Here is a 25,105-nt window from a genome sequence, read left to right as displayed (position 1 = left end):
CCCACCAGGAGCACGGAGGAACCTGCTTTGTGCCTGCAAGCAGCGAAAGAAGGTGTGGAAGCTTCGGCATCCCTGTTACGAAGTAGGAAGGGGCGGACGTCACGCACAGCAGTGAAAATGGAGTAAGGAAACGACAGCAGCAGCCATCCCCTCCGTGTCATGTGTCCCAAGCCCCATACTGCCACCCATCTCGCTTCACCTCCATCCACACGGCCCAGCGCCACTCCTAGCCCAACTACACAGTGAGGACACTGAGGCCCAAGAAAGTTCAAGGGAGTGAGCCCAGGGTCAGAGAACAGACTTCACAACAGGGACCCGAAGCAGGTCGCTATAGCGGAGGACCTGGTTGCTAGTCCTGAAATAGAAGTTTTACTTCTCAGCTGACACATATTTCTATAACTCTTCCCTCTTCCCGTGCTATGAGAATTACTAAAAATTCACTGAGTCATCATCATTACATTTTCACAAACATCAGAAGCTTTACACACACAAAGACACACACACATGTTAAAAATGTCTTTGACCTGTCTGGGTTTGCTTCAGTTGCAATTTCAAATCGGCAACCTGTATAGTTAACCTCTTTACGGAGTCATCATAATCAAGTATCTGGGCCTTCAGCTGTGCAGAATGTTCGATCTGAAAAGATTTAGGGAAGGAAAAGAAATGAACATTAAGACAAATCACAGCTTATTTCAAAAGGACCAATTCTCTCCTCTGGCTTATTCTTTCTCTTTTTTGCCAAATCTGAGCAGGTTTATACCTATGAAACCACAGAACACAGTAACAAGTTTTCTAGCTCCTTCTTTACTCATCTCACACAGCAGCTACTCCAGGACAGGAGACAGAATTAAGTCGCGGGGTGAGGATCAAGGGATACTTTGAACAATGGGCACCATCACGACTTGGAAAACCACATGTGTAGGGGAGTTTACTTTCCTCTTGATTGTATCACTATTATGAATATAATGTCACAATCACTCAAGAATTTTCTCAGATGAGAAAGAACACTGGCGGAATGATTAGCATATGGGGGGAATTTCTTATGTAAAAGTAGATCTGATTTATGCTGGTGTGACCCACACTGAGTTTACACACCCACAAAGTGCACCACCCTCACACCCAGATGAGCCCAGAGCAATACTCACTTCACTCTGCAGCTGTTTCTGCAAAGCCTGCTTGTGGCTTTCGAACTCCTTATGCTCAAATGCGATAACGTCTTCTGCTTTCTTTAGTTCTTTCTGAAAAACCACCAGCTCGGGAGATGGCTGAGCTACACCTATGAAGGTAAAAAAGCTTGGTCATCACCAACCTGAAGTTTTCTCATTTCCCTTCACAAAAGCAGCTAAGGAGGCTTTAAGACAGTTTTGCTCCTTCTTTATATGCACACAGTTCACATTAGTTTTACTAGATGGTCTAAAAGCAATCCCGAATCACCAATTTCAGAACAAAAGAATTTAATGCACATAACTGCAAACTCTACCACTCTTCAGAGTTCTACTCCCAGTATAAGAACTCCTTCAAATCCTCAAATGAACATGAATGACCACCTCCCTCCTCTACTATGCATAGAGGCACAGAAAGCACGCTCTGTCAAAGCCTGCCAGTGACAGCCCCTAGGTCCAATCCAACCTGTGCCTCTGTTAGCGGCACTCAGGGTCCAGAAAGCAAGCAGATGGTGTTCCCAGTACGGGCCATCAGAGACCCTCTAATAAAGAGACACTTACACAGGGTGGCCACAAAAGGTGGCGCAGTTTCCCGGGCTGGACTGCAGCCACGCGGTTACTAGTCCTCAGGCCTGGAGGGTCGGGGAGGGAGGCACTCCCGGAGCTGGACAGAGCGAGCAGGCACAGGGCGCTGGTGAAGCGTCAGGAATCTCACTTTGCTGAGACCCAGGGCCAGCCCAGGGCTACTCCGCAAGGAGGAGATGGAGAAGGGCTCAACGTCACCTCAACCTCGCTCTTCCCTCCTTCCAAGCCCTTGATCGCGTCCCCACTGGCCGGTTCAGCGGGCAAGGGGAGCCAGGGGCCCTTTTCTGTCTTAGTGCCACGACTACATAGCAGCAAGCAAAAACTAACTCCGATTTGAGAATCTTAATTTTATAACATCTTCCCAATTGAAGCTTCCCTGACAGGACAAAGCGCTTTCAGAATACCAAGCTAATAGCAATTACAAAGCCATGCCAATTAGAAAAAAAGACCTACGGTTTAGGAGACGCATGTTTTCACTTCTAGTCTCTTCCAGTTGTTGTTTAAGTAATTTATTTTGTGCCTGAAGCTCCAGTTTCCCTTCTTTCAGGAGCGCATAGTCACTCATCTCTTTCACCTTTTCATTCAGCAGATGGTTTTGCTTGGTTACTGCCGAAGACCGGGCTCGGACAGACTCTAACTCAAGCTGCAAATTGAAACAGAAAAACCGGTACCAGAACAGTGACTTTACAGGGTTGCCTCCGTGAAAGCTGGCGGGCCGCCCAGAGCTGGGCGTCACGACTGAATTAAGGTTCCTTGACAGAAGTCTGGTTCTCCACGACGAGACCCCAGCTCCCGCAGTACAAGTCATCTTTTGCCCTAGCGCTGGGCCGGGGCAAGTTCATCCAGCTGCTACCGTGTACAACCTGTCCTGCAAAGCTAGCGCTTCTGATCATTACCCCATTTTCCGGATGCAACTAAGGGCTCAACCAGTCCAAACACATCAAGAGGATAAATGAAGATAAATTACGTATGACTAAAATTGAAGTTTCATACATTGTCTTAATGTCTGTTTCAAAACAACAAGCTTAAAAATTACCTCAAGCTCTTTGACACGATTTACTGAATGATTAAGTTCTTCCTTTTTTGAATTAATAGCTGTGAGCTCCTCTTGCAAATGGATAGCTTTTTCTGAAAGAAAGAGCCAACCAATTAACATCATCATGTTTTCCTAGTGAATATAAGATCATTTAATAATTTATGGCCCACAGATCAGCTCTAATGACTACTATTTCATTATCTAAATAAGCAGACATCAGGGCCAAAAAAAAAAAAAATCAGCAGGCAAGCACGAAATAAGCCCTGTTACACAACAGGTGATGGGATGTTAACTGCAGCTGTCAAATATGTGGCAAACGCCCTCCCGCTACACATATATTAAAATGCAAAATATCTCAAAGACTGAAAAATTATCCAGCTTTCCTAGTTTCAGGCTAATGTCTACAGGAGTTTAAGAGGTTATTGATCATGTGAAAATATCACGAAACAGAAAAATACACTAGAAGTAAAAGAAATAAGAAACTAGGTCACAGGGACAGGGAAGTCAAAATTTTCCTTAGGAAGAAATGAAGTCTCTTTCATGGTTAAGAGTGGTATTGAAGGGCCACCTGGGTGGCTCAGTTGGTTAAGCAGCTGCCTTCGGCTCAGGACATGATCCCAGCATCCTGGGATTGAGTCCCACATCGGGCTCCTTGCTCAGCAGGGAGCCTGCTTCTCCCTCTGCCTCTGCCTGCCATTCTGTCTGCCTGTGCTTGCTCACTCCCCCTCTCTCTCTCTGATAAATAAATAAAATCTTTAAAAAAAAAAAAAAAAGAGTGGTATTGAAGGGATGTCAGTAAGCGGCTGCCACTTCTTAACAATCACATTTACCAAAATACGCTGAAATCAAGTTGGATAAAATCCTGCTGACAAATCACTGACCTTTGTGAATATACAGAAGGTTAAACACTAAGGTTCACAAAAATGTAGTGAGAGTACTTTTTTATTTTGTGAAATTAAGATAACAAAAAACAGGTAACTTTTGTAGTGACAAGAATGTGTTAGCTCTGTCTTTTTTAGGATACAGAAGAGGCCCAACTAGGAAAGCTAACAGCCTGTATCAGTGCTGATAAACACAGCTTGCCCCCAGAGTCACCTTTATTCTTCCTTTCCTCTTCAATCAGCCTGTTAGTTCTGGTGATATAGTCATCCTTTAGTTCAAGTTGATACCTGCCAATCAAAAAAGAACCAAAAATGAGCTCCTGGTCGCTTTCCTGGACAGACTGCCGTCAACACATGAGCTTATCTATAGCACCGGGGATCCCAAGGTGAAAACAGGTAAACCTCAGGCTCTCTCAAGACAAAAGCCAGGGATCTGAACATAGAAGGTCCATAAAACCCGGCTGCGATCCTGTTAATCAGGTCCCAAAACTCAATCACACAAAAATCAAGGGTCCCGATGTTGTTGTGAGGTTACTGAGAGCAATTATTTCTCAGTTGGTCTCGACTGACACGAGGCAGTAAATTAAGGTCAACTTACAGTGTGCATGACACTCTAGATCCCAAATGATAACCAAGTCAGTCACTTGTCATCCAATTCCCCTATCCTTTCTCCCCCCTCTAAGATACGCACTTTTGCCCTTCAAGGAGGAGCACGGTACTGAGAGCCAACTGCCACGAGCATTAGACCCGAATTAGCGATACCCAAGGCGCAGCTCATGCGGCTTCAGCCACCTCCACGAGCCGTTACCAGCTGACTTTCTGGTTCAGAGGCCAGAGAAAGGAAGGAGAAGCAATCCTGTGATATTCTCCCAACTTCAACACCTGCGAAAGTCATCTGAGGACACCCAAAGCCTAACAAGTGATACCAAACAGTTCAAACTCTATCCATGGTCGGGCAAAGCTAGCAAACTGTGAGGAATAAGGAAAGAAAAATGTGTGTAACAACTAGATGTACTTCAGTGTTCGCTGGTATGTTAGAGGAGCAGACGTAATACATAGATGAGACTCATCATTTCAAAAGTGATACATGAAAAGGTGCTACTTTTCTTTTTTAACAGAATTCTTTTAAAGAATAACCTCCAGAGACCTTTGTGGGTACTCCGGGGTGGAATACCCAGGACAAGTTATGGGCAAGGCAATAAGGTGAGGCCAGTCGGGGGCGCCTACGTGGTTCAGTCAGTTAAGCATCTGCCTGCAGCTTAGGTCGTGATCTCAGGTCCTGTGATGGAGCCCGACATCGGGCTCCCTGCTCAGCCGTGAATCTGCTTGTTCCCTCCCTCTCTCATTCTCTCTCTCTCTCAAAAATTCTAAAGAGGCCAATGACTAAGACACGGCCAGAGAAGCTGAACGGAGCCACCGCTTCAGTCCACACGCACTTAGTCAGTACTAAGAGAGCACTCAGTGCGCGCCAGCTGCCGTGCCACACGGTCGGGAAAGCCACCATCCGGGCTTTATGACTTTGCACAAAGACACTCTTCACCGGAACACACACCGCAGGCTACGGGAAAGCCCCAGGGACTACATCTGTCCATCTTCTCCTCTTCCATGCTGTGTTGTCCTTCACAGAGCTAACCCTTTTTCTGGATTCGGACTTGGCAGAACCTTGAAGGAATACCAGGCACACGTTCAGTGACAAACGCTGCAACCAGGAAGAAGGCCACGGGAGAAATCGTGGCCTATCCCCATCTTCGTGCCGGTGTGAGGCGAGAATGGAAAGTGATCATACTTCTGACTTTGCAGCTGCTCAGCTGTGAAAACCGAGCAAATCCTAATGTGCCCTAAAAACTAAAGCAAAGCATAAGCCTTCAGTCAGTGTCAGAGAAGCTACAAGTAAGAATGAGCAGAGGATGCCATTCTCTGTACCTTTTTAAACCCATCTTAAACATTCATGGGAAAGGTGCAACTATCAATGAAAACGTGTATTTTTTTAAACACCAAATGTTGCCATAAACTGTCGATCTTATCTATTTCATCAGTGTTGCTATGTTTCTAGCAACTTAATGGAACACAGGATTCCTTTAGCAGTGCCCAGCAATTACTTGAGAAGTTCATTCTTGAGCTTCTGGTCATAGCTCTCCTCAATGCCCTTTATATCCAGCTCCTTCTTCCTAAGTGCGTCAGCTATGCTTTTATTTTTTTCCTCTTCCAGCCTCTGAGCCCTGAAATTAGCAAAAACAGAGAAAGCAAATAAGAAAATCACAATATCTGAAGTAACAAATTTAGGGGGAAAAAACCACCTGTGTTTTAGTTCCTCCATCTACTTAATAAACTGACTTTGCTAGTTCATCAACTAGCAGATGGAATGAATTATCCAGTGGCTCCTGCCTATGGGGAGGGTGAATGTAGTAAGATCAAAGTGGTCTCTTACCACACTCAAAAAGAGGTTCCAGCGAATCGATGGCCATCATCAATTTAGGGATGAAAGAGTGATGTTTTTAGTCACAAAGCTACAACCCAAACTCTAGTGTACTTAAATGCTTATTTCTTCTAGAATGTTATTTCTAACTGTGAGACTTAATTGATGAGCCCATAAGAATTATAGATAGAAGATTCGTTTTTGGCATTTAATAATCCATCACACTGAATGTCGAAGAATGCCAAAAGAAAGAGCAAACAATAGATGGGTGCTTCAAAACCTCCAAATCCGGAGAACGGAGTGCTTCTCATGGTGAGACCCCCCCCCGCCCCATCACCCACAAAACCAACTCTGGAGCCAGGAATTCACAGGTACTTAGAACCAAACCACAGTGAGACCTATGAACACCGCCTGTTCCAAGCAAAGGATAAATCCGGTGTGTTAGCGCTCCCTCTGCTGGCTAATCTGGAAGGCAAAGGCGCATTAAATCCACTTTAGTTTAACAGGCTTAGACGGGAGGAGTCGGGGAGGTGGAGGTAAGGAAATGACAATATAATCATGATTATGTAACCAATAATCTGCACACATTTTGTCCCTTTACTTTTCTCTCTCATTATCCATGTGCCACTTCCGTGCCACTTCCATACCACGAAAAGGAGAGTAAGAAAGGCAGAGAGAAGAAATCAAATGAACAGAGCCTACGAGAATGAAAAAACATTAAAGAAGATGGAAACAAACTTAAATAAAATTGGACTCCTGGAGTATCTATGAATGTCAAGATCCCAAATGGGGAAGAGAGCTCATTCCACCAACTACAGACTGGTGAGCCTGGTATTAATCTCAGGTAAAATCTGAAGGCTGAAAAATCCATGAGCACTTAGAAAAGTAACACGACACCAGGAGAAGCAGTTTAAAGAAACAGTTTCACCCAGGACAACTCAAGACTCAGCACTACCATATATATATATATATTATATATATATATTTTTGGCAGCAGAGCAGGTAAAGGTGGAAGGTCTGGGTGTCTAGAGTTCAGCTGCTATGTGCGCGTGCAACTCTGAGAGCTGAATGACGGCCCATAAGTGAGAAACGTGGGATTTGTCAAAGCATCATTAGGTTCTTCAAATTATGTGTCTGGTCTTACTGTAGCCCGATGATGGCGCCTCATTCTGCTTTCCCCCAATGTCTAATATTTCATCAATGAAACCCTAGTCTTTGTTTCTCTTGTGCCTTTTAAAACCAGGTGTTGTCACTTTTACATCCAAAAACTTGGCAATTAGCATCAGACTATTAAGACACCTATTTAGTTCTTTAAAATCTCATTCATTCTGAATATGCAAAACAAATGCCCGTTACTCACAATTCAAAAGCTTCCATTCGCTGCTTCAGCTCTGCTTCTCTGCCTCTTAGCAAATCTATATCTTTTAGTAGAAGCTGCCTCTGAGCATAAATTTCTCTGGTTTCCATCTGTGTAAGAAAGCGTTAATTTTCAGTAAGCAAGCTAAAGAAAATAAAACAGATCTGAACTAACATCCTGTTTCCTAAGTTCCGGAGAACAAACTCCAGACATTTAGTGCCACAGTTTCCCTTTCAAGAGGCTCCGACTGGAGGTACGCTTTTCCTAATTCCTCACCCAAACATGTGTTCCCTCCTTCAATAACTGTGAAACTCCATTAACCTGTATTCCTAACATCCCTCGTCTATTTATTCTACATAGTATCTCTCAGACACTTAAAATTTGGTAAGTGCTTCAGCAAGGAAAGGAATGACAAAATGTATATTCAGCAATAAAGTTCCAGAAGACTAGAATGCTCCTGGTTCTGTTGCTGTCAGAAAGTTCCCGTTCCTAAGTCATTCTGACTCAGCAGTAGCAAGCTGAAGGAAGGGGCCTCACTTCCATTTGTGCGTTCACTGAGCAAAAGGCTTCACAGAATACCTAGCCCATGTCAAACAGCACTCTTGGAGCTGGCCAGAGAAAGACGCAGAGATACGGGTCCCATCTTTCCAAAATTCACAGTTTAGTCGGGGAGAGAGAAATAATCAGATGATGCCGTGAGGATGTTATAACTGAACTACAGAAAGACCCCGGCCGGCGCGGCAGCCGAATGGGTCAGCAGACCAGGGAAGGTGTCACATTCCAGCCGGATTTTGAAGGCCAAGAACGTTTCATCAGAGACAGAAGGAGAAGGGCATTCCGGGTGGTGGAAGAAAGACACGATGCTGTGCGTGAGGAGGGCCCTCCCGTCCAGAGCCCTCAGAGCATCAGTTAACTAAATGAACATTCTGGTCTGGTAGCCGACCGGGCTAAACGAGTCAGACTGACTTGAGGATGCCCTTATTTATCTAAACATTATCCAATCATCTCAAAGACAGACGGTGCTGCCACATTTATTTTTGGAGGAGCCCAATCACCAGATACAGTAAACAAAATCATACTGGGGTGTGGTCAGCATGAGCCAACGGGGTGTGACCGCGAAGCCCGATCCAGAGCTCTGGACGGCAGCAGCTGCGGCCGGACACAGGCAACAGTGGTCCCAATCCCAGCAGGTCAAAGACAGCCCCTCGCGAAAGGAACTGGATTTTCCTATAAGAATGGACCCATGCCTCCTGCTCGCCATAACCTTTCCACCTCCCGTGCCATCATGACTTTCCGCAAGAGAAGATCAAACAGCCACCTGGCTGACTTCTGCAGGCCTGGACTCCGCCACTCTGGGGACCCCGTGCTTTAACCCAATGGCAGCACACAGCGTGTTGTTGCCAGTCGGCCTGAAACCCTAACCTCTGGGCCCACCCACACTTATCCGTCCTCCTGTCGGTAGCTCCAGAGCTAGTCCTTGAGGTTGGGCCCTCCCCTCTTCCCTGGGTTTGTAGCTTCCCCACTGGCTCCCTTCACCACCCCCACTGAACCCCAAAATCTTTAATTAAACAGGCTGCCTTTGTCAAGCCAAGTCACTTTAGCTCTATAAAGCTCCACTCCACAAGGGCCTCTTTCTACCCTAGCTGACCTTAAAGGCCTCCCAAGAACGGGAATAGGACAATCGCCCACAAGCGCCCGGTTTGGTCGGTACCAGGCGCAGGCTACCGTCTCAGCCGAGCCCTCAACACGGCGCCGGTCGTCCTGTCTGCTTTGGGGCGTTGCTCTGCCTCTCCCCCAACACAGCCGTTCCGCAACTGATCCTCTTCTGGAAGCTGCCCCCCAACCCTCAAACCTGCCCAAGAGGACGAAGCTTATTCAGTGCGAGTTTCTCACAATCCCCACATGGATGTTCGCACTCACTGTTCTTTCCTTCCAGCAATTTCAGAGGAATGAAGTCCGCATATCGCTTATAGGCCGATCCTTCTACTTGTGCCCTTGAGCCCCACCCCTAGCACTCTCGTAGGGCTCTGTCCTGTCTGCCCAACTGTCTCATCCCAGTCTCGGACCTCGAGCCCCTCTACTAAGAGCTGCAGGAAACAGACACCCAGTAAATAATTTTAAAATGTTACCTCTTGGTGCTTTTGAATTCTCTCAAGGGCCATCTTTTCCCGAGAAATGAGGACTTCAGATTTTGCTTGCCAAGCTCGCTCCAGTTCGTTCCGGAACTCAGCTAATTCCCTCTCAGCCTTTCTTTTCTCTTCCATTTTAACTTTTGCTATTTCCGTATCTTTAAAATACTTAAACTGCCAATTGATTACAAATAACTGTAAATACCAATAACTATGCTAAAGAAATAACTTCTCTCTTGATGGTTAGAGTTAACACGAATGCTGCACTTAAATACATTCAGTTTAACTCTTTAGTTTCCTCTCATTCACTGTACCTGTAGCGTTCATTCAAAAAGCACCAAAAAATGACATTAATTAGATAGAATCATATGTGCAATAGTTTATCACATTCATTAGTAAAGATTCCACATTTTCTCCCTTATACCTAAGACTAAGACATTAAAAGACAAGCACCAGTATCACCCTTGCTAAGAGCAACAAGATACAACTTACCTTTTGACACATTTCTTCCCGAAGCTGCTGTTCTATTTCTCTCTTATATGCATTTAACTTTAGTTCTAAAGATTCTAACTTGGGACACCGAGGGTAAGCATCAGCAAACTGATCATCAATGAGCTGAAGCTTTTTCACTATTAAAAAACAACAACATGGGAAGTTAGGATAGAGATGCGGCCAGGTGAGCACGAGGCTAGAGCTCTGTTCAAAAGCGAAGAGTATACTTAGGGGGAAGTGCAGGGATCTCTGCCAGACTCTGAAACATCAAAAAATTAAGACGGATTAACGGATGGGACAGACAAGGGCTTAAGCAAGTATCACACAAATTTACTGGGAGAATCAAGTACACGAGTGTTCAGCATCCAACTGTTTCCACCTTTCTGTGTGTTGGACATTGTTCATCCTCAAATGTCAGGGGCGAAGGAAGCAAAGCGTACAGTATAAGCCAGAAAACACTGGTTTCTCTTTCCGGTCCCTAAGTGCCAAGGCAGAGAGCACTTTCAGTGGACTCTGGTTAAAGGTGTGACTCAAACGTTCAAAACACTGACCTTAAAATAACCAAAGATCATGTACTTCAACTCCTCTCCTTTCTAGGAAAGGAAAGTGTCCCCTACAGTTTAAGGGAGTCCTAGAGGACTAAGCAACTATGTGGTGGCCTAACGGGGACTAAGACCAGGCCCACGGACTGTCCCGCAGTCTCCTGCCATCTCCAGTACCCAGAGCCCTCAAACCAACTGCGGATCAGTGTGAGCCACATGCAAACCTCGACCTAGAGGACCACCACCAACACCCACCAAAGAAGATATGCAGGGTAAAAGGCTGGCAGAGGTACCAGCAGTGTTCGTCTCTTTAGAGAATTTTAGACATACTTTCCGTTGTCCTTTCTGTATTTTCCAAATGCTCTGTAATAGTTACTGTTCAATTCAGAACTCTCTAGGCGCATGAGGCCACTGAGTAGACAAAATGTGACCATCTCAACTGACAGGTGCTCTAAGTGTAAAAGACACACCAGATTTTAAGGACTGAACATAAGAAATTTTATCTAAACTAATCTCATTCGTTTTTTTTAATATTGATTACATGTTGGAATATTTTGGTCATATTGAGTTAAATAAAATATATTAAAACAAAGTCACCTGTAGGTTTTTTGTTTTTTCTTTACTATGGCTACTAGGCCATTAAAAATTAAACATGTGGCTCATATTATTGGACAGCACTGCTCTAGAATAAGCACATACCATGTTCCCAATGGAATAAAAGCTATGACAAAATTAATTAAAGGCCTCGTTATACAGTGTAACTTTTACAGATTATAGGCTTATCTTCTTATAGGTTAAAAGCACTATTACTCCTTAAGACTCGGGAAGGGCCAAGAAATCGATTAATCACATAATTTCAGGAAACCTGGACTCTAATATCAGTTCTGCCCCAGATTTGCTTCCAAGCTGCTCTTCCTCTGTGGACCCCCATTTCCTTAACTATAAACTAAAGTGATACACCAGTAACTTCTCTAGTTTTCTCCACTGCAAGTCGTCCAGGATTTTCTCAGGTAGTGGCTATAAAATTAAGTTAGATGAGACACAGGGAAGAACCTGCCAGTTAAGAGAGGTTGAATGCAACACACAAGGAGGAACATGAGCCTTTGGAGTCCCCTTGAGACGTGGAAGGTATAGCCTTAGCAGTCGCAAGAGGAGGGAGCAGTACTGGAGAGAAGTTCGGGTCCCTTCCCACAGTGATGCCGGAGGAAACGAGGCACCCCCCCACCACCTGTGGGTTGCATCATCCCTCCCGGTCAAGGAACAAGCTCATGATACAGTAAATCAAGTCACTGTCATTTGAAGAGAAAACAGAACAATTAAAATTCTGAAAGAAGGCTACAGTTACCAAGAGAGTCTTTGCTAGGAAATGTTGAATTTGTCTGCGTTTCCATATCACGGCTCGCTTTGGACTGATGATATTCTGCCAATTCTCTTAAAAACTGCATGAGAAAACCTAAAAGAAATAAAGCGTATAATATAGTTTCACGGCACCAATTTCTTTCATTTAACCATTGCTCAGTCACTGTTTATATAATCTTGGTTTTAAAACATTATCCTTGGGGCACCTGGGTGGCTCAGTGGGGTAAGCCTCTGCCTTCAGCTCAGGTCATGATCCCGGAGTCCTGGGGTTGAGCCCCGCATTGGGAGCTCTGCTCAGTGGGGAGCCTGCTTTCCCATCTCTCTCTCCCTGCCTACTTGTGATTTCTGTCTGTCAAATAAATAAATAAAATCCTAAAAAAAAAGAAAAATTTTTAAAAAATTATCCTTTTCTCCATTCTGTATCTTTTAAGAATGATTTCTAAGGAAAGGCCTTTGCGAACATGGCACAAAACCTAGAAACAATAAGGATAAATATCAGTCTAACAACGTAAAAATCAGAAACCTATACAGCATGAAATAAAGTCAAAAGACAAGTGATAAACTGGAAAAAAACATCTGCGGTAATAATATGGAAACGGAGGACTAATTTCCATAGTATCAAACTGCTCTTACAACCAGTAAGAACAAATGGAAAAATGGAACAAGACATGGACAAAGTTTACACAAAAATATGTTTAACTATCAAATGTGAACAAAATTATAAATAAATGCAATTTATTTGCTGTAATAAATTACAACAGAGAGACTGCATTTTCCCAGTAAGATTGCTGAGATTAAAAACAAAGGCTTAGGGGTGCCTGGGTGGCTCGGTGGGTTAAAGCCTCTGCCTTTGGTTCAGGTCATGATCCCAGGGTCCTGAGATCGAGCCCCATATCGGGCTCTCTGCTCGGCAGGGAGACTGCTTCCTCTCTCTCTGCCTGGCTCTCTGCCTACTTGTGATCTCTGTCAAATAAATAAATAAAATCTTAAAAAACAAAACAAAAAACAGGCATATAGGACTTCTGGGAAGATGGCAAAGTAAGAAGATTGTAAGCTCACCTCCTCCCACGGACATACCTAAGTAACAGCCACAGCAGAGCAATTAACCCACAAATATGCCCACAAATTGGACAACCAGGAAGAAGTGGATCGATTCCTAAAAACATATAACCTTGAAAACTGAATCCGGAATAGGAAATCTAGGGGCACCTAGGGGCTCAGTGGGTTAAGCCTCTGCCTTCAGTTCGAGTCATGATCCCAGGGTCCTGGGATGGAGCCCCGTGTTGGGCTCCCTGCTTCCGCCCCTCCACCTGCCCGTGCTTGCTCTCTTTCAAATAAATAAAATCTTTGAAAAAAATAAAGATAAAACTATTACCAAAAACAGAGGGAAAGGGAAGATTCCAAATTCATTCCACAAGGCCAGCATTACCAATACCAAAATCAGATAAAGACACTACCAAAACAAAGCAAAAACCAAACAAAAAGCCACAAAAGACTATAGGCCAATATCTCTGATGAACACAGATGTAAAAATCCTCAACAAAATATTGGCAAATCAAATCCAACATTACAAAAATTATTCACTGTGATCAAGTGGGATTTATTCCACAGATAAACAAGTGTGGTACAAATATCTGCAAATCAATCAAGGTGATATATCACATTAATAATGGAAAAGATAAAAACCATATGCTCATCTCAATTGGTGAAGAAAAAGCATTTAATAAAGTACAACATCCATTCATGATAAAACTCTCTCAACAAAGTAGGTTTATTTTTTTTTATTAAAATAATGGCATTTACAATAGCACCAGAAGTAAAATACCTAGAAATAAACTTAATGAAGGAGCTGAAAGACATACACTATGAAACTATAAAATACTGATGAAAGAAATTGAAGATGACACAAATGGAAAGATATTTCATGCTCACGAACTGAAAGAACCAGTACTGTTAAAAGGTTCATACTAACCAAAACAACCTACAGATTCAATGCAATGTCTATCGAAATACCAACAGCATTTTTCATAGAACTAGAATAATCTTAAAATTTGTATGGAACTACAAAAGATCCCCCAAAGAGCCAAAACAACCTTTAGAAAGAAGAATGAAGCTGGACGTATCACAATTCCAGACTGCAAGATATACTACGAAGCTGTAGTAATCAAAACAGTATGGCACTGGCACAACATCACACACATAGATAATGGAACCCAAAGGAGAGCTCAGAAATAAACCCAATTAAGCGTGAACTCCTACAACAAAGGAGGCAAGAATATATCATGGGGAAAGTGAAGCTCTTCAACAAATTGGGCACCTGGGTGGCTCAGTGGGTTAAGCCGCTGCCTTCGGCTCAGGTCATAATCTCACCCGCATCGGGCTCTCTGCTCAGCAGGGAACCTGCTTCCCCCTCTCTCTCTGCCTGCCTCTCTGTCTACTTGTGATCTCTCTCTGTCAAATAAATAAATAAAATCTTTAAAACAAACAAACAAATGGACAGCTACATGCAAAACAATGAAACTGGACCACTTTCTTACACCACACACAAAAACAGGCTCAAAATGGATTAAAGTCCTAAACGTGAGACCTAAAACCATAAAATTCCCAAGAAAACACAGGCTGTAATACCTCTGGCATCAGCTGTAGAAACAGTTTTCTAGACAAGTCTCCTCAGGCAAAGGCAACAAAAGCAAAATTAAACCACTGGGACTACATCAAAATAATGAGCTTTTGCACAGCAAAGGAAACCATCAACAAAACAAAAAGGCAACCTACCAAATGGCAGAAAACCCTTGCAAATGATACACCCAAAAAGGGATCAAAGTCCAAAATCTATAAAGGACTTACACAATTCAACACAACAGAACGATGTGATAAATAAATGGGCAGAGGACCTGAACACACATCTTTCCAAAACCATCCAGATGGCCAACAGACACATGAAAAGATGCTCAGCATCACTCATCATCAGGGAAATGCAAACAAAGCCCCAAGCAGCTCTCACCGCACACCTCTCTCAATGGCTAAAAGCAACAGCACAAGAGACAACAAGTGTTGGCAAGAATGTGGAGAGAAGGGAACCCTAGTGCACTGCTGGTGCAAATGCAAACGGGTGCAGCGCTATGGAAAACAGTATGGAGGTTCCTCAAAAAATCAGAAAAAGAGGGGCGCCTGGGTGGCTCAGTGGGTTAAAGCCGCTGCCTTCAGCTCAGGTCATGATCCCAGGGTTCTGGGATCGAGCCCCGCATCGGGCTCTCTGCTCAGTGCGGTGCCTGCTTCCTCCTCTCTCTCTGCCTGCCTCTCTGCCTACTAGTGATCTCTGTCTGTCAAATAAATAAATAAAATCTTTAAAAAAAAAAAATTCAGAAATAGAATCACCATATGATCCAGTAATTCCAGTACTGGTATTTACCCAAAGCATACAAAAGCACTACTTTGAAAAGATCTATGCACCCCTTTGTTTACTGTAGCTTCATTTACAACAAGCAAGATACAGAAACACTCAAGTGGCTTTCTTTTTTTCAAGATTTTATTTATTTATTTGACAGAGAGAAAGATCACAAGTAGGCAGAGAGGCAGGCAGAGAGTGAGGGAGAAGCAGGCTCCCTGCCGAGCAGAGAGCCCAATGCGGGGCTCAATCCCCGGACCCTGAGATCAGAACCTGAGCCAGAGGCTTTAACCCACTGAGCCACCCAGGCACCCCTCAATAGATGAATGAATAAAGAAGATAGGCCCACAACGGAATTGTCACTCAGCCATTAAAAAGAATGGAATCTTGCCGTTTGCAATAACATGGACATACAGGGTATAATGCTAAGTGAAATGTCAGAGAAACAACTATCATATGACTTCATCTGCATGTGGAATTTAAGAAATAAATGGAAAAACAAAGGAAAAAGAGGTTCAAATACAGAGAACTAAAGGTTGCCAGAGGGGAGGTGGGTAGGGAGTTGAGTAAAATAGACAAAGGGGATTAAGAGTATAGTTGTTACAATTAGTACTGAGAAATATATAGAACTGTGGAATCATCACACTGTACACCTGAAACTAATATACCACTACATTAATAATTGAATAAAAAAATAACAGTATACTCAGGCAAAGAAATAATACATAGCAATTTATATAAACAAACCAATGCTAAAGTAGTCTGAATCAACGTCGTAACGCTGAAAGAAAGAAGCCATACTCATGACATATTGCAGGAGCCCACGCATATAAAGTGTAAAAACAGGCATTAACAATCCACGGTGCTAGATATCAGAATAGCAGTGGAGAATGGGAAACAGGGAAAGCGTAGTGATTGGGAAAAATACAAGAGAGGCTTCTGGGATGCTGGCATTATTCTATTTCTTGTGCTGGGAGGGATTTCCTGGGTATATTTATTTTTTTGATGGTTTCACCAAGCTGTAATTTCTGCATTTTGTATTATTATACAAATACATTTTTGTTGAAAAATGTGCGTGTGTGTGTATACATATAAACATATATACATGTGTGTATATATGTGTGTGTATATACATATATATACACACATAAAATAATGTTCATGATTGCATTGTCCATAATGCTGCTGGATTCATCAATTATGGCATTAAATTAAGTGGGGCACATCCATTAAAAACAAACAGGAACACCTTCGTGATCCTGCCATTTCAGTTTCAGACCACTGCAATACAGTGAGTATCACAATGAATTAAGTCTAATGAATGTTTCCCAGTACACAGAGAAGTAATATTCCCACTATACTCGAGTCTGCTAAGTGTGCAATAGCATTCATTATGTCTATAAAAAGCAACATACTTATCTTAATTTTAAAATACTGCTAAAAAATGCTAGCCATCATCTGAGCTTTCGGCCAGTCACACAGTCTGGCTGGTGGAGGGTCTTGCCTTGGTGTTGAGGGCTGATAACGGATCAGGGTGGGGGTTGCTGGAGGTGGGGTGGCTGTGGCCAACAGCCAGACAACACCAAAGTTAGACACACTGACCCTTCCTTTCAACGAGTTCTCTGTAGCACATGATTTACTCAAAATAGAACATCTTTCAAAATTGGGAGTCAATCCTCTCGAAACCTGGCACTACATTTATGTAATAATGAAAGCCCTTTGTTGTCATTTCAACAACCTTCATGGCATCCTTGTCACTAGATTTCATCTCAAAAGCCACTTCCTCTGCTCATCCGTAAGAAGCAACCCATCTGCTCAAGTCTGACCCTGAGGATGCAGCAGTCCAGGCCCATCTGCAGGCTCCAATTCTAGTTGTCTTGCTATTTTCTACCCCATGTGCAGTGACTTCCCCCACTGAACTCCTGAACCTCTCAAAGTCATCCATGAGGGTTGAAGTTAACCTCTTCCAAACAGGGGAATGGGGAAACAGACATGTTCGTTCGCTTGGGAGGAAATTTTGTCCGGGTCTCTATATGCTCAAATGCACATGCCCTTTGACCTCATCATTCCGCTCTCCTAAGTTTACACAGCTGTACTTCCAGAGGTGCACAAATGGTGTGCTGTACACACCGATTGCTTCCAGTGGCAAAACAATAAACAATAAAATCTCCACCAATAGGGGTTAAATATGTTCTTTAAAAATAATTAATCTGGGGCACCTGGTGGCTCAGTGGGTTAAAGCCTCTGCCTTCAGCAAGGGTCGTGACTCCAGGGTCCTGGGATCAAGCCCCACATCGGGCTTTCTGCTTCGTGGGGAGCCTGCTTCCTCCTCGCTCTACCTGCCTCTCTGCTTAGTTGTGATCTCTGTCAAATAAATAAATAAAATCTTAAAAAAAAATAAAATAAAATAAAAATAAATAGTCTGAATATACAAAGAAGTTTAGCAAATTGCCAAACAGGATAATACAATCCCATTTATGATTATGCATGTGTTTTAATCACACAGACTTTCACATTCATAAACAAAATTTTGGTAGGATAAACTATTCATTCTATGTATCAGCGGAAAGGGAGATTACAGAATACGGGCAGCAATTTCCACTCTTTCACTTTATACTTTTCTGAATAGTTTGAAACTTTTTTTTTTTTTAACCATGAGTATACATTTAGAAGTTTTTTGTTCCTTAAAACAGCTGGAAGGACTTGGCTTTTTTTTTTATCAGCCAAGTTAAAGGCCTTCTTGCTTTTTCCCTTTTCTGAAGACTTTTAAAAATCGACTGTTTCTCACTTCCTCTAATGTGACCTACATCCGTTTTCATAGCCATTGCCTGCGATTCCTCTTGGGCTCATCCACTAATCCCCGGACCTTTTCCTCCCAGCCCTCCTGTCCTCTCCTCACACCTTCCTGCTACTATTATGCTCAGGGTGCCTGCTCTGCCTTTACAGAAAAGGTAGGCACATTGCAGAAATGTTCTTCGAGATCCTGCAGTCGATAATTTTCGGAGGTGCACTCTTCCCCCTCACTCATTCTAGGTGAAGAACGGTCACCTTTTCCCAGTTCCGTAGTACTACTCAAGGGCCCCTAATTAGTTCACTTCCCCCCTCTCCCCTCCCCGATATATATATCCCCTCTAAAAAGGAATTCTCTACTCTCATTTATTCAAGCATTCATTTACATTGGTATGGGCCCAGGGGTATTTTACACATGGTATTTCAACTCCTCTGTGATCATGTAACATTTTTATATAATCCAGTATTTTATTTTGTTGCTCCATTTGTTCTAGCTTTGGCCTTTCGAAGGTCTTTCATGGTGGATTTTTTTTTTTTAATTAAGCCCTTCCTTTCATCTTAGCACTATAAAAGATCCAGGCTCATCTTGTACACTCTCTGCCCCAGTCCTGGAATCAGCCATTGCTCCCGGCAGCCTTGGCTCCTATTATTACAGAATGGTACTGGAATCCAAATCGCAGTGCTACGAACGGGGCACTAGGCGTGCTCGGGGTTACTGGGGTGTCACTGCCTCTAGGCCCTCTCAGCCTCCAGGACAAGGAAATCTAAGTGTTCCACTAACCTGTGCAGACACGTATCTGTAAATACCTCTGTATATCCTCTGCATCTATATTAAGATAAACCTGAGCTTACCCTGAGGGCTCCAACAAATCCATTCCCACACGGATCATTCCAGCCTCTTCCCCTTATTGATCCGTGAAGCTGCACTCTCCAAACGCTGAGAAACTCAGCGCTCACCCTCTACTACCCATCTGGTTAACTGTGCGGTTCCTGCACACATGTACAATGGTTTCCAAACTGTTAAGCAGTACCTCCATGAGAAATAACTATCACCCTGAACATGGTGCCTATATACAGTTTCATTTGCTTTTAGCCTCACGGTTTCATTTCCAAAGCTGGTCAAGCTCAGGTTCTTTTTTTTCCCCATCCCCTCCGGTGAGGTTATTAGTTGGTTTGGTCACAGTCTGCAGTCCATCCTGGGATCACCTGACCTCCTAAAACTGCATACATAAAGTTCTACAGACTTTGACCAATATCTAGAGCTATATATCCTACCATTACAGTATCCTACAAAATACCTTCAGGACCCTAAAAAATCCCCTATGCTTCACCTATTCAACCTCCTACACCCCTTCCGTCCAAATCCCTGGCAATCACCAACCCACTGACCAGCTCTATAGTTTTGTCTTTTTATTTTTTTTCCAACTTTTTAAGACTTTATTTGATAGCCCGAGAACAAGCAGAGGGGAGGGGGAGAGGGAGAGGGAAAAGCAGGCTCCCCATTGAGCAAGGAGCCTGACGAAGGGCTCAATCCCAGACCCTGACATCATGACCTGAGGCAAAACCAAGAGTCAGAAGCTTAACCAGCCGCACCACCCAGGTGCCCCAGCTTTTGTTTTGGCATGGATTGACAATTCATTCCTTTGAGCCAAACAGTACTCCATTGTCTGGATGTACCCCAGCTTGTTTACCCATTCACCTACTGAAGAACAATTTGGCTGCTCCCGATTTCTGGCAATTATGATAAAGTTGCTATAAACATTTCTGTCTGGGGATCTTTATGGCCCTAAGTTTTTCAACCAGCTGGGTAAACAACTAGGAGCATCACTGTCAGATGGTATGGCAAGACTAGGTTTAGCTTTGGGAGAAACCACCGATCTCCCCAAAGGCCTACAGCATTTCGCAGCAACACTATCAACGAATGGGAATTCCTGTGGCTCCGCACCCTCACCAACATCTTGTGTTGTAAGGTCTGGATTTCCGCCATTCTAACAGGGGCATGGGGAAATCTCTTTGTTGTTTTAATCTGCACTGCCCTGAAACAAGTGCCATGGAACATCTTTTTGTATGCTTACTTGCCATCTCCAGATCTTCTTTGGTGACTTGTCTGTTCAGATCCTTTACCTATTTTTAAACTGTGTTGTCTCTTTAAGACCTCTCTGTATATTTTTGGTATGTCTTTTAGGAGATGTGGTCTTTGCAAATATCTTCTCCCAGTCTGGGGCTTGTCTTTTCATGCTCCGTGTCTTTCAGAGCAGACGTTTTTGGTTTTAATAGAGTCTAACTGGTCCATTTTTTTCTTCATATATATGCTTTTAATATTCTATCTCATCACCAACTGAAGGTCACATACATTTTTTAATGTTTTCTGAATTTAATGTTTAAACTTTTTAATAAGTTTAATAGTTTGATACTTAAAATTAGATCTACCATTCTTTTAATTCTTACAGAAGATAGAAGTTCTGTGTCTAGGTTCGTTTTTGTGTATGAGTGTCCAACTGTTCCAGCACCACGTACGGAACAGACATCATTCCTCCCTTGAAATACCTTCACCTGGGCACCTGGGTGGCTCAGTGGGTTAAGCCTCTGCCTTTGGCTCAGGTCATGGTCTCAGGGTCCTGGGATCAAACCCCACATCGGGCTCTCTGCTCAGCAGGGAGCCTGCTTCCCCACCCCCCCACCTGCCTCTCTGCCTACTTTTGATCTCTCTGTCAAATAAATAAACAAAATATTAAAAAAAAATACCTTCATCCTTCATCAAAAATCAGTTGACTATACAGTTGACCCTTAACACGGGTTTTATATGGGGATTTTTTTCAATCAATATAGGTCAGTACTGCTAATGTACTTTCTCTTTTATTATTTTTTTTTTTTTTTTTTTTTTTCTCTTTGATTCTTAATGACATGTTTTTCTCTAGCTTACTTTGAGAGTATGGTATATCATATATTTAACACACGAAATATGTGTTGACAGTTTATCAATAAGGGTTACAGTCAACAGCAGGCTGTTCGTTTTGGGGGAGTCAACAATTCTAGTGGATTTGGGACTGTACAGCAGCCCTGGTGGGGGGTGGTCAGAGCCCCTAACCCCTGTTTTGTCCAAGGGTCAACTGTATTTGTGTAGACTGATTTCTGGGCTCACTGTTCCATCCTGCTGATATATGTAGCTACTGTGTTACCCATCAGAGGTAAAGATTTTAAGTTCCAGAAAATAAAGAGCCAATATTTAAATTTTCTGCCTCATCCAAATTCTCTACACAGCTTTTTTCTCGGCATTAGTATCTCTGAGAAGTTGGGGATGAAAAGGATGGGTAAGTGTAATCTAGGGGGAAAGTACTACAGCCATTCAACAACCCAGCACACTTGAAAGACAGAGTAAAATAAAACTATATACAGGTCTCCGCTAGGGCCTAAACAATAGGCACAAAATATCTTCCTACGTGTTTTCTATGTTCTCATTTTTTTAATTGGAAGCCACAAATTTTTAAAAGTATTTCATTTTAACAATAGCTATTTTAGTGTCAGCAAAGAGTTCTACCCAAATTTTGCCATGAGGATGCCTGACATGTCTACTATGCAGTTTTTCTGAATTTCAGAACCTATACTAGGAGGCTGGGTGAAGCTGGGAAGAGCTTTTAACCACATGTCTTTCCAAACCAGAAGCATTTTGACAGTGTACAAAGGTGAAAAACTATTTTTTAAGAGAATACGAAATACCTGTAACAAGTGGATTATTTCCTAATATCCCTTTAGGCCCCGAGTTTCCTTCTGAAAGGAGAGTAAAGGTACAGATAAACAAACGCTATATCCCTTAGATCTTTGTGCCTCGGGCAATACGATAAGCACTATTCGTGGTGGCTATTTAAATTTAAGATTCAATTCTTCAGTTACACTAAGCACATTTCAAATGTTTTAACAGCCACACATGGCTGGCGGTGACCGTATCAGACAGCAGAGACACAGGTGCCCCCCATCTCTATAGGAAATTGACATTAGACAGTCCCGTCTTGGAATACCGAATATGGGATCGCTCACCATACCAAAGCTCAGAATGGATGACCTACTTTGCAGGCGCTCCAGAATGTCCTGTGATCTGATTTACTCGTCCTCTGCTAACATTACTAACAAGAGACAAGGCAATTAAGTCATAGACTAGTGGCTGGCAGAAACTAAGTACTCAAATGTTTGCTGAAAGTTAAGTTCTCAATGAATGCCCTACTGGGGACGGTGGCAATACTGGCAACAGACAAAATCCTGGAGCTCATCAACACAAAAGGGCCACTATGTACTATTACAGATTATTTACAACAGACCTAAAGAGTATGCATTTCATCCAAGTTACCAGGTTAACTTAACTTCATGCTATCTAAAGTCTATCGTCCAGTCTAGCTCATGGTCTGGCATGTTATGGACTCTATGAAGGTTAATATCAAGCCCAAGAATAAAGTAATTAATCAGGCTCATATAAACACTTAATAAAAAATATATATGTAACACTTATACTGACCCGATACTTCATTCTTTAAGCAAATATTAAGAATCTAGGAACTGTACTTGAGGGAGAGATCTAGATTAAAGACACCTAGCCTTAAAATCATTAGTTTGTGTGTGTGGAAATGTTCCCAACAGTGGGTATCTTTACAAAATGCAGCTTTCACATCATTTCTAGGGTTCTATCAATTTCTGTCTATAGTTTTGGGGGTTTTATGGTATCTAAGGGCAATTAAGAAGAGTGGAATTTAGGGAAGTGACTGACATCTGTCAAAATACATGAACTGTTCTATTTAAAAGTTAAGGAAGGTATTGGGGTGCCTGGCTGGCTCAGTCAGTGGGGCGTGTGACTCCTGATCTTAGGGTCATGATTTCAAGCTCTACATTGGGTGTAGAGATTACTTAAATAAAATCTTTTAAAAATATTAGGTAAGAAGGTAAGGTACTGTCACAGCATGGAAACTCAAATTCATATTAAATTCCCTACTCATACCCCTCAATATAACTTTCACAGTTTTACAGGGAAAAGTACATGACAAAAATGTTGTTATTTTCTACAAAGATGAAGGCTCCTACCTTTGTTTTCTTTATCAAATCCTGAAATCTGTTGAAAGAAAATATTTTATCTTTATTCAACTGTTCAGTTACAATTAACAGACCAAAGCAGGTTATAAAAACTAAATAATCCTACCAGTGATTTGTAGAGACTGGATTCAGGGTTGATTTTAATGAGTTGTAATAGATCTTCCATAGTAAATACCTTAAGGAAAAGAAAAGTTAGACATATTTTTACATCAGTATTTAAATGATAAACTAGGACATTTCTGAAGAATCATAGTTCAGACCAAATTAAAAAATATTTTGAGGGGTGCCTGGGTGGCTCAGTGAGTTAAAGCCGCTGCCTTCAGCTCAGGTCATGATCCCAGAGTCCTGGGATCGAGCCCCGCATCGGACTCTCTGCTCGTCAGGGAGCCCGCTTTCTCCTCTCACTCTCTCTCTGCCTGCCTCTCTGCCTACTTGTGATCTCTACCTGTCAAATAAATAAAGAAAATCTTTAAAAAAAAAAAAAAAAAAAAAAAACGCTGTGCAGAATATTTTCTATAAAGGAAAACCACTTGAAAACCTATCCATGTTCTCAGGGTAAACCTAGTAAATGATGAATATTGTAGTAGAAATATATATGAAGAACAGCCACCCAACGGGTTCCTGGGTGCCTCAGTTGGTATCTGCTTTCAGCTCAGGTCACGATCCTGGAGTCGCAGGATCGGGCCCCAGCATTGGGCTCCCTGCTCAGCGGGGAGTCTGCTTCTCCCTCTGCCCCTCCCCCTGCTTGCTCTTTCGCTCTCTCTCAAGTAAATAAATAAAATCTTTAAAAAAAACAAATAGCTGCCCAAAATGTTTAAGACTATTTTAGGTATGCTTTAGTTATTCATTCTGGTAATGACAGTGAAAGTTTATTTATATTTTGAAGCAGTAATACTTTAAAAACTTAACTGCATTTGAATTCACACATGTATTCACTGGCTCATCACCTGTTAGAGTGTTTGTAATCTGTAATCTGTAAGGCATTAACCATTTAGACATATTAGACCTATTGTCTTTAGTGTGTAATAGTTGGAGGTTAATTGTGTGATCAAGAAAAATATTTTATCCTTGTGACTTCAATATATTATCAATAGTATAAGAAATATACTATACTAATAGTATACTATACTATACTTGTATACTAGTATACTATATACTAGTATACTATACTAATAGTATAAGAAATATACTATAAGAAATATATAAGAAATGTTGCTAATAGGGGAGGCTGTGCATGTGTGGGAGTAGGGAGCATATAGGATATCTTCCTTTCTGCTCAACTTTGCTCTGAATTTCAATTCCTTTAAAAAATTAAGTCTACTAAAAGAAATAGGCAGTCAGCTGTATCACCCTTTAAAATAATCAAGTGTTGGGGTGCCTGGCTGGTTCAGTCGGTTAAAGCCTCTGCCATCAGCTCGGTTCATGATCCCAGGGTGCTGGGATAGATCCCTGCATCGGGGTCTCTGCTCAGCAGGGAGCCTGCTTCCCTTCCTCTCTCTCTGCCTGCCTCTGCCTACTTGTGATCTCTGTCAAATAAATAAATCTTTTAAAAAATAAAATAAAATAATCAAGTGTGACTAGATTTCTCGACCATCACTGTTAAACATTAAGCAATTAGAAAATTGATAAAAAATAGGTGTTATAGTGTTTGAGAATTCCAGAGGATTGTTTTTATTTATTTTTTAAAAAGATTTTATTTATTTGACAGACAGAGATCACGAGTGGGCAGAGAGGCAGGCAGAGAGAGGGGGAAGCAGGCTCCATGCTGAGCAGAAAGACTGATGCGGGGCTCAATCCCAGGACCCTGAGATCATGACCTGAGCTGAAGGCATAAGCTTAACCCACTGAACCACCCAGGCGCCCCAAGAATTCCATAGATTTTTAAAAAACT

At 42.4% G+C, this 25,105-nt stretch overlaps 1 protein-coding gene across 11 annotated transcripts in view; it reads right to left on the bottom strand.

Annotated features, from left to right (window-relative positions):
• Positions 1-25,105, bottom strand: part of OFD1 (OFD1 centriole and centriolar satellite protein) — a 54,889-nt gene that overhangs the window by 13,989 nt on the left and 15,795 nt on the right. For 9 of the 11 annotated variants that reach the window (XM_032329599.1, XM_032329601.1, XM_032329600.1 and 6 more), the window contains 12 exons: positions 23,321-23,389; positions 23,206-23,233; positions 11,947-12,054; positions 10,060-10,196; positions 9,568-9,741; positions 7,442-7,548; positions 5,765-5,884; positions 3,880-3,953; positions 2,785-2,876; positions 2,202-2,391; positions 1,146-1,276; positions 525-636 (listed from right to left, as the gene is read on the bottom strand). In XM_032329599.1, the coding sequence (XP_032185490.1) occupies positions 525-636; positions 1,146-1,276; positions 2,202-2,391; positions 2,785-2,876; positions 3,880-3,953; positions 5,765-5,884; positions 7,442-7,548; positions 9,568-9,741; positions 10,060-10,196; positions 11,947-12,054; positions 23,206-23,233; positions 23,321-23,389 (1,342 nt within the window). Of the gene's footprint in view, positions 1-524; positions 637-1,145; positions 1,277-2,201; positions 2,392-2,784; positions 2,877-3,879; positions 3,954-5,764; positions 5,885-7,441; positions 7,549-9,567; positions 9,742-10,059; positions 10,197-11,946; positions 12,055-22,202; positions 22,266-23,205; positions 23,234-23,320; positions 23,390-25,105 lie in introns of those variants that run through there. The other 2 variants (XM_032329607.1, XM_032329609.1) reach the window with 2 other exon arrangements.

Source organism: Mustela erminea, chromosome X (genome assembly GCF_009829155.1).
Source record: "Mustela erminea isolate mMusErm1 chromosome X, mMusErm1.Pri, whole genome shotgun sequence".
NCBI classification, from domain to species: Eukaryota; Metazoa; Chordata; class Mammalia; order Carnivora; family Mustelidae; genus Mustela; species Mustela erminea.
This window is presented reverse-complemented; position numbering and strand designations above follow the sequence as displayed.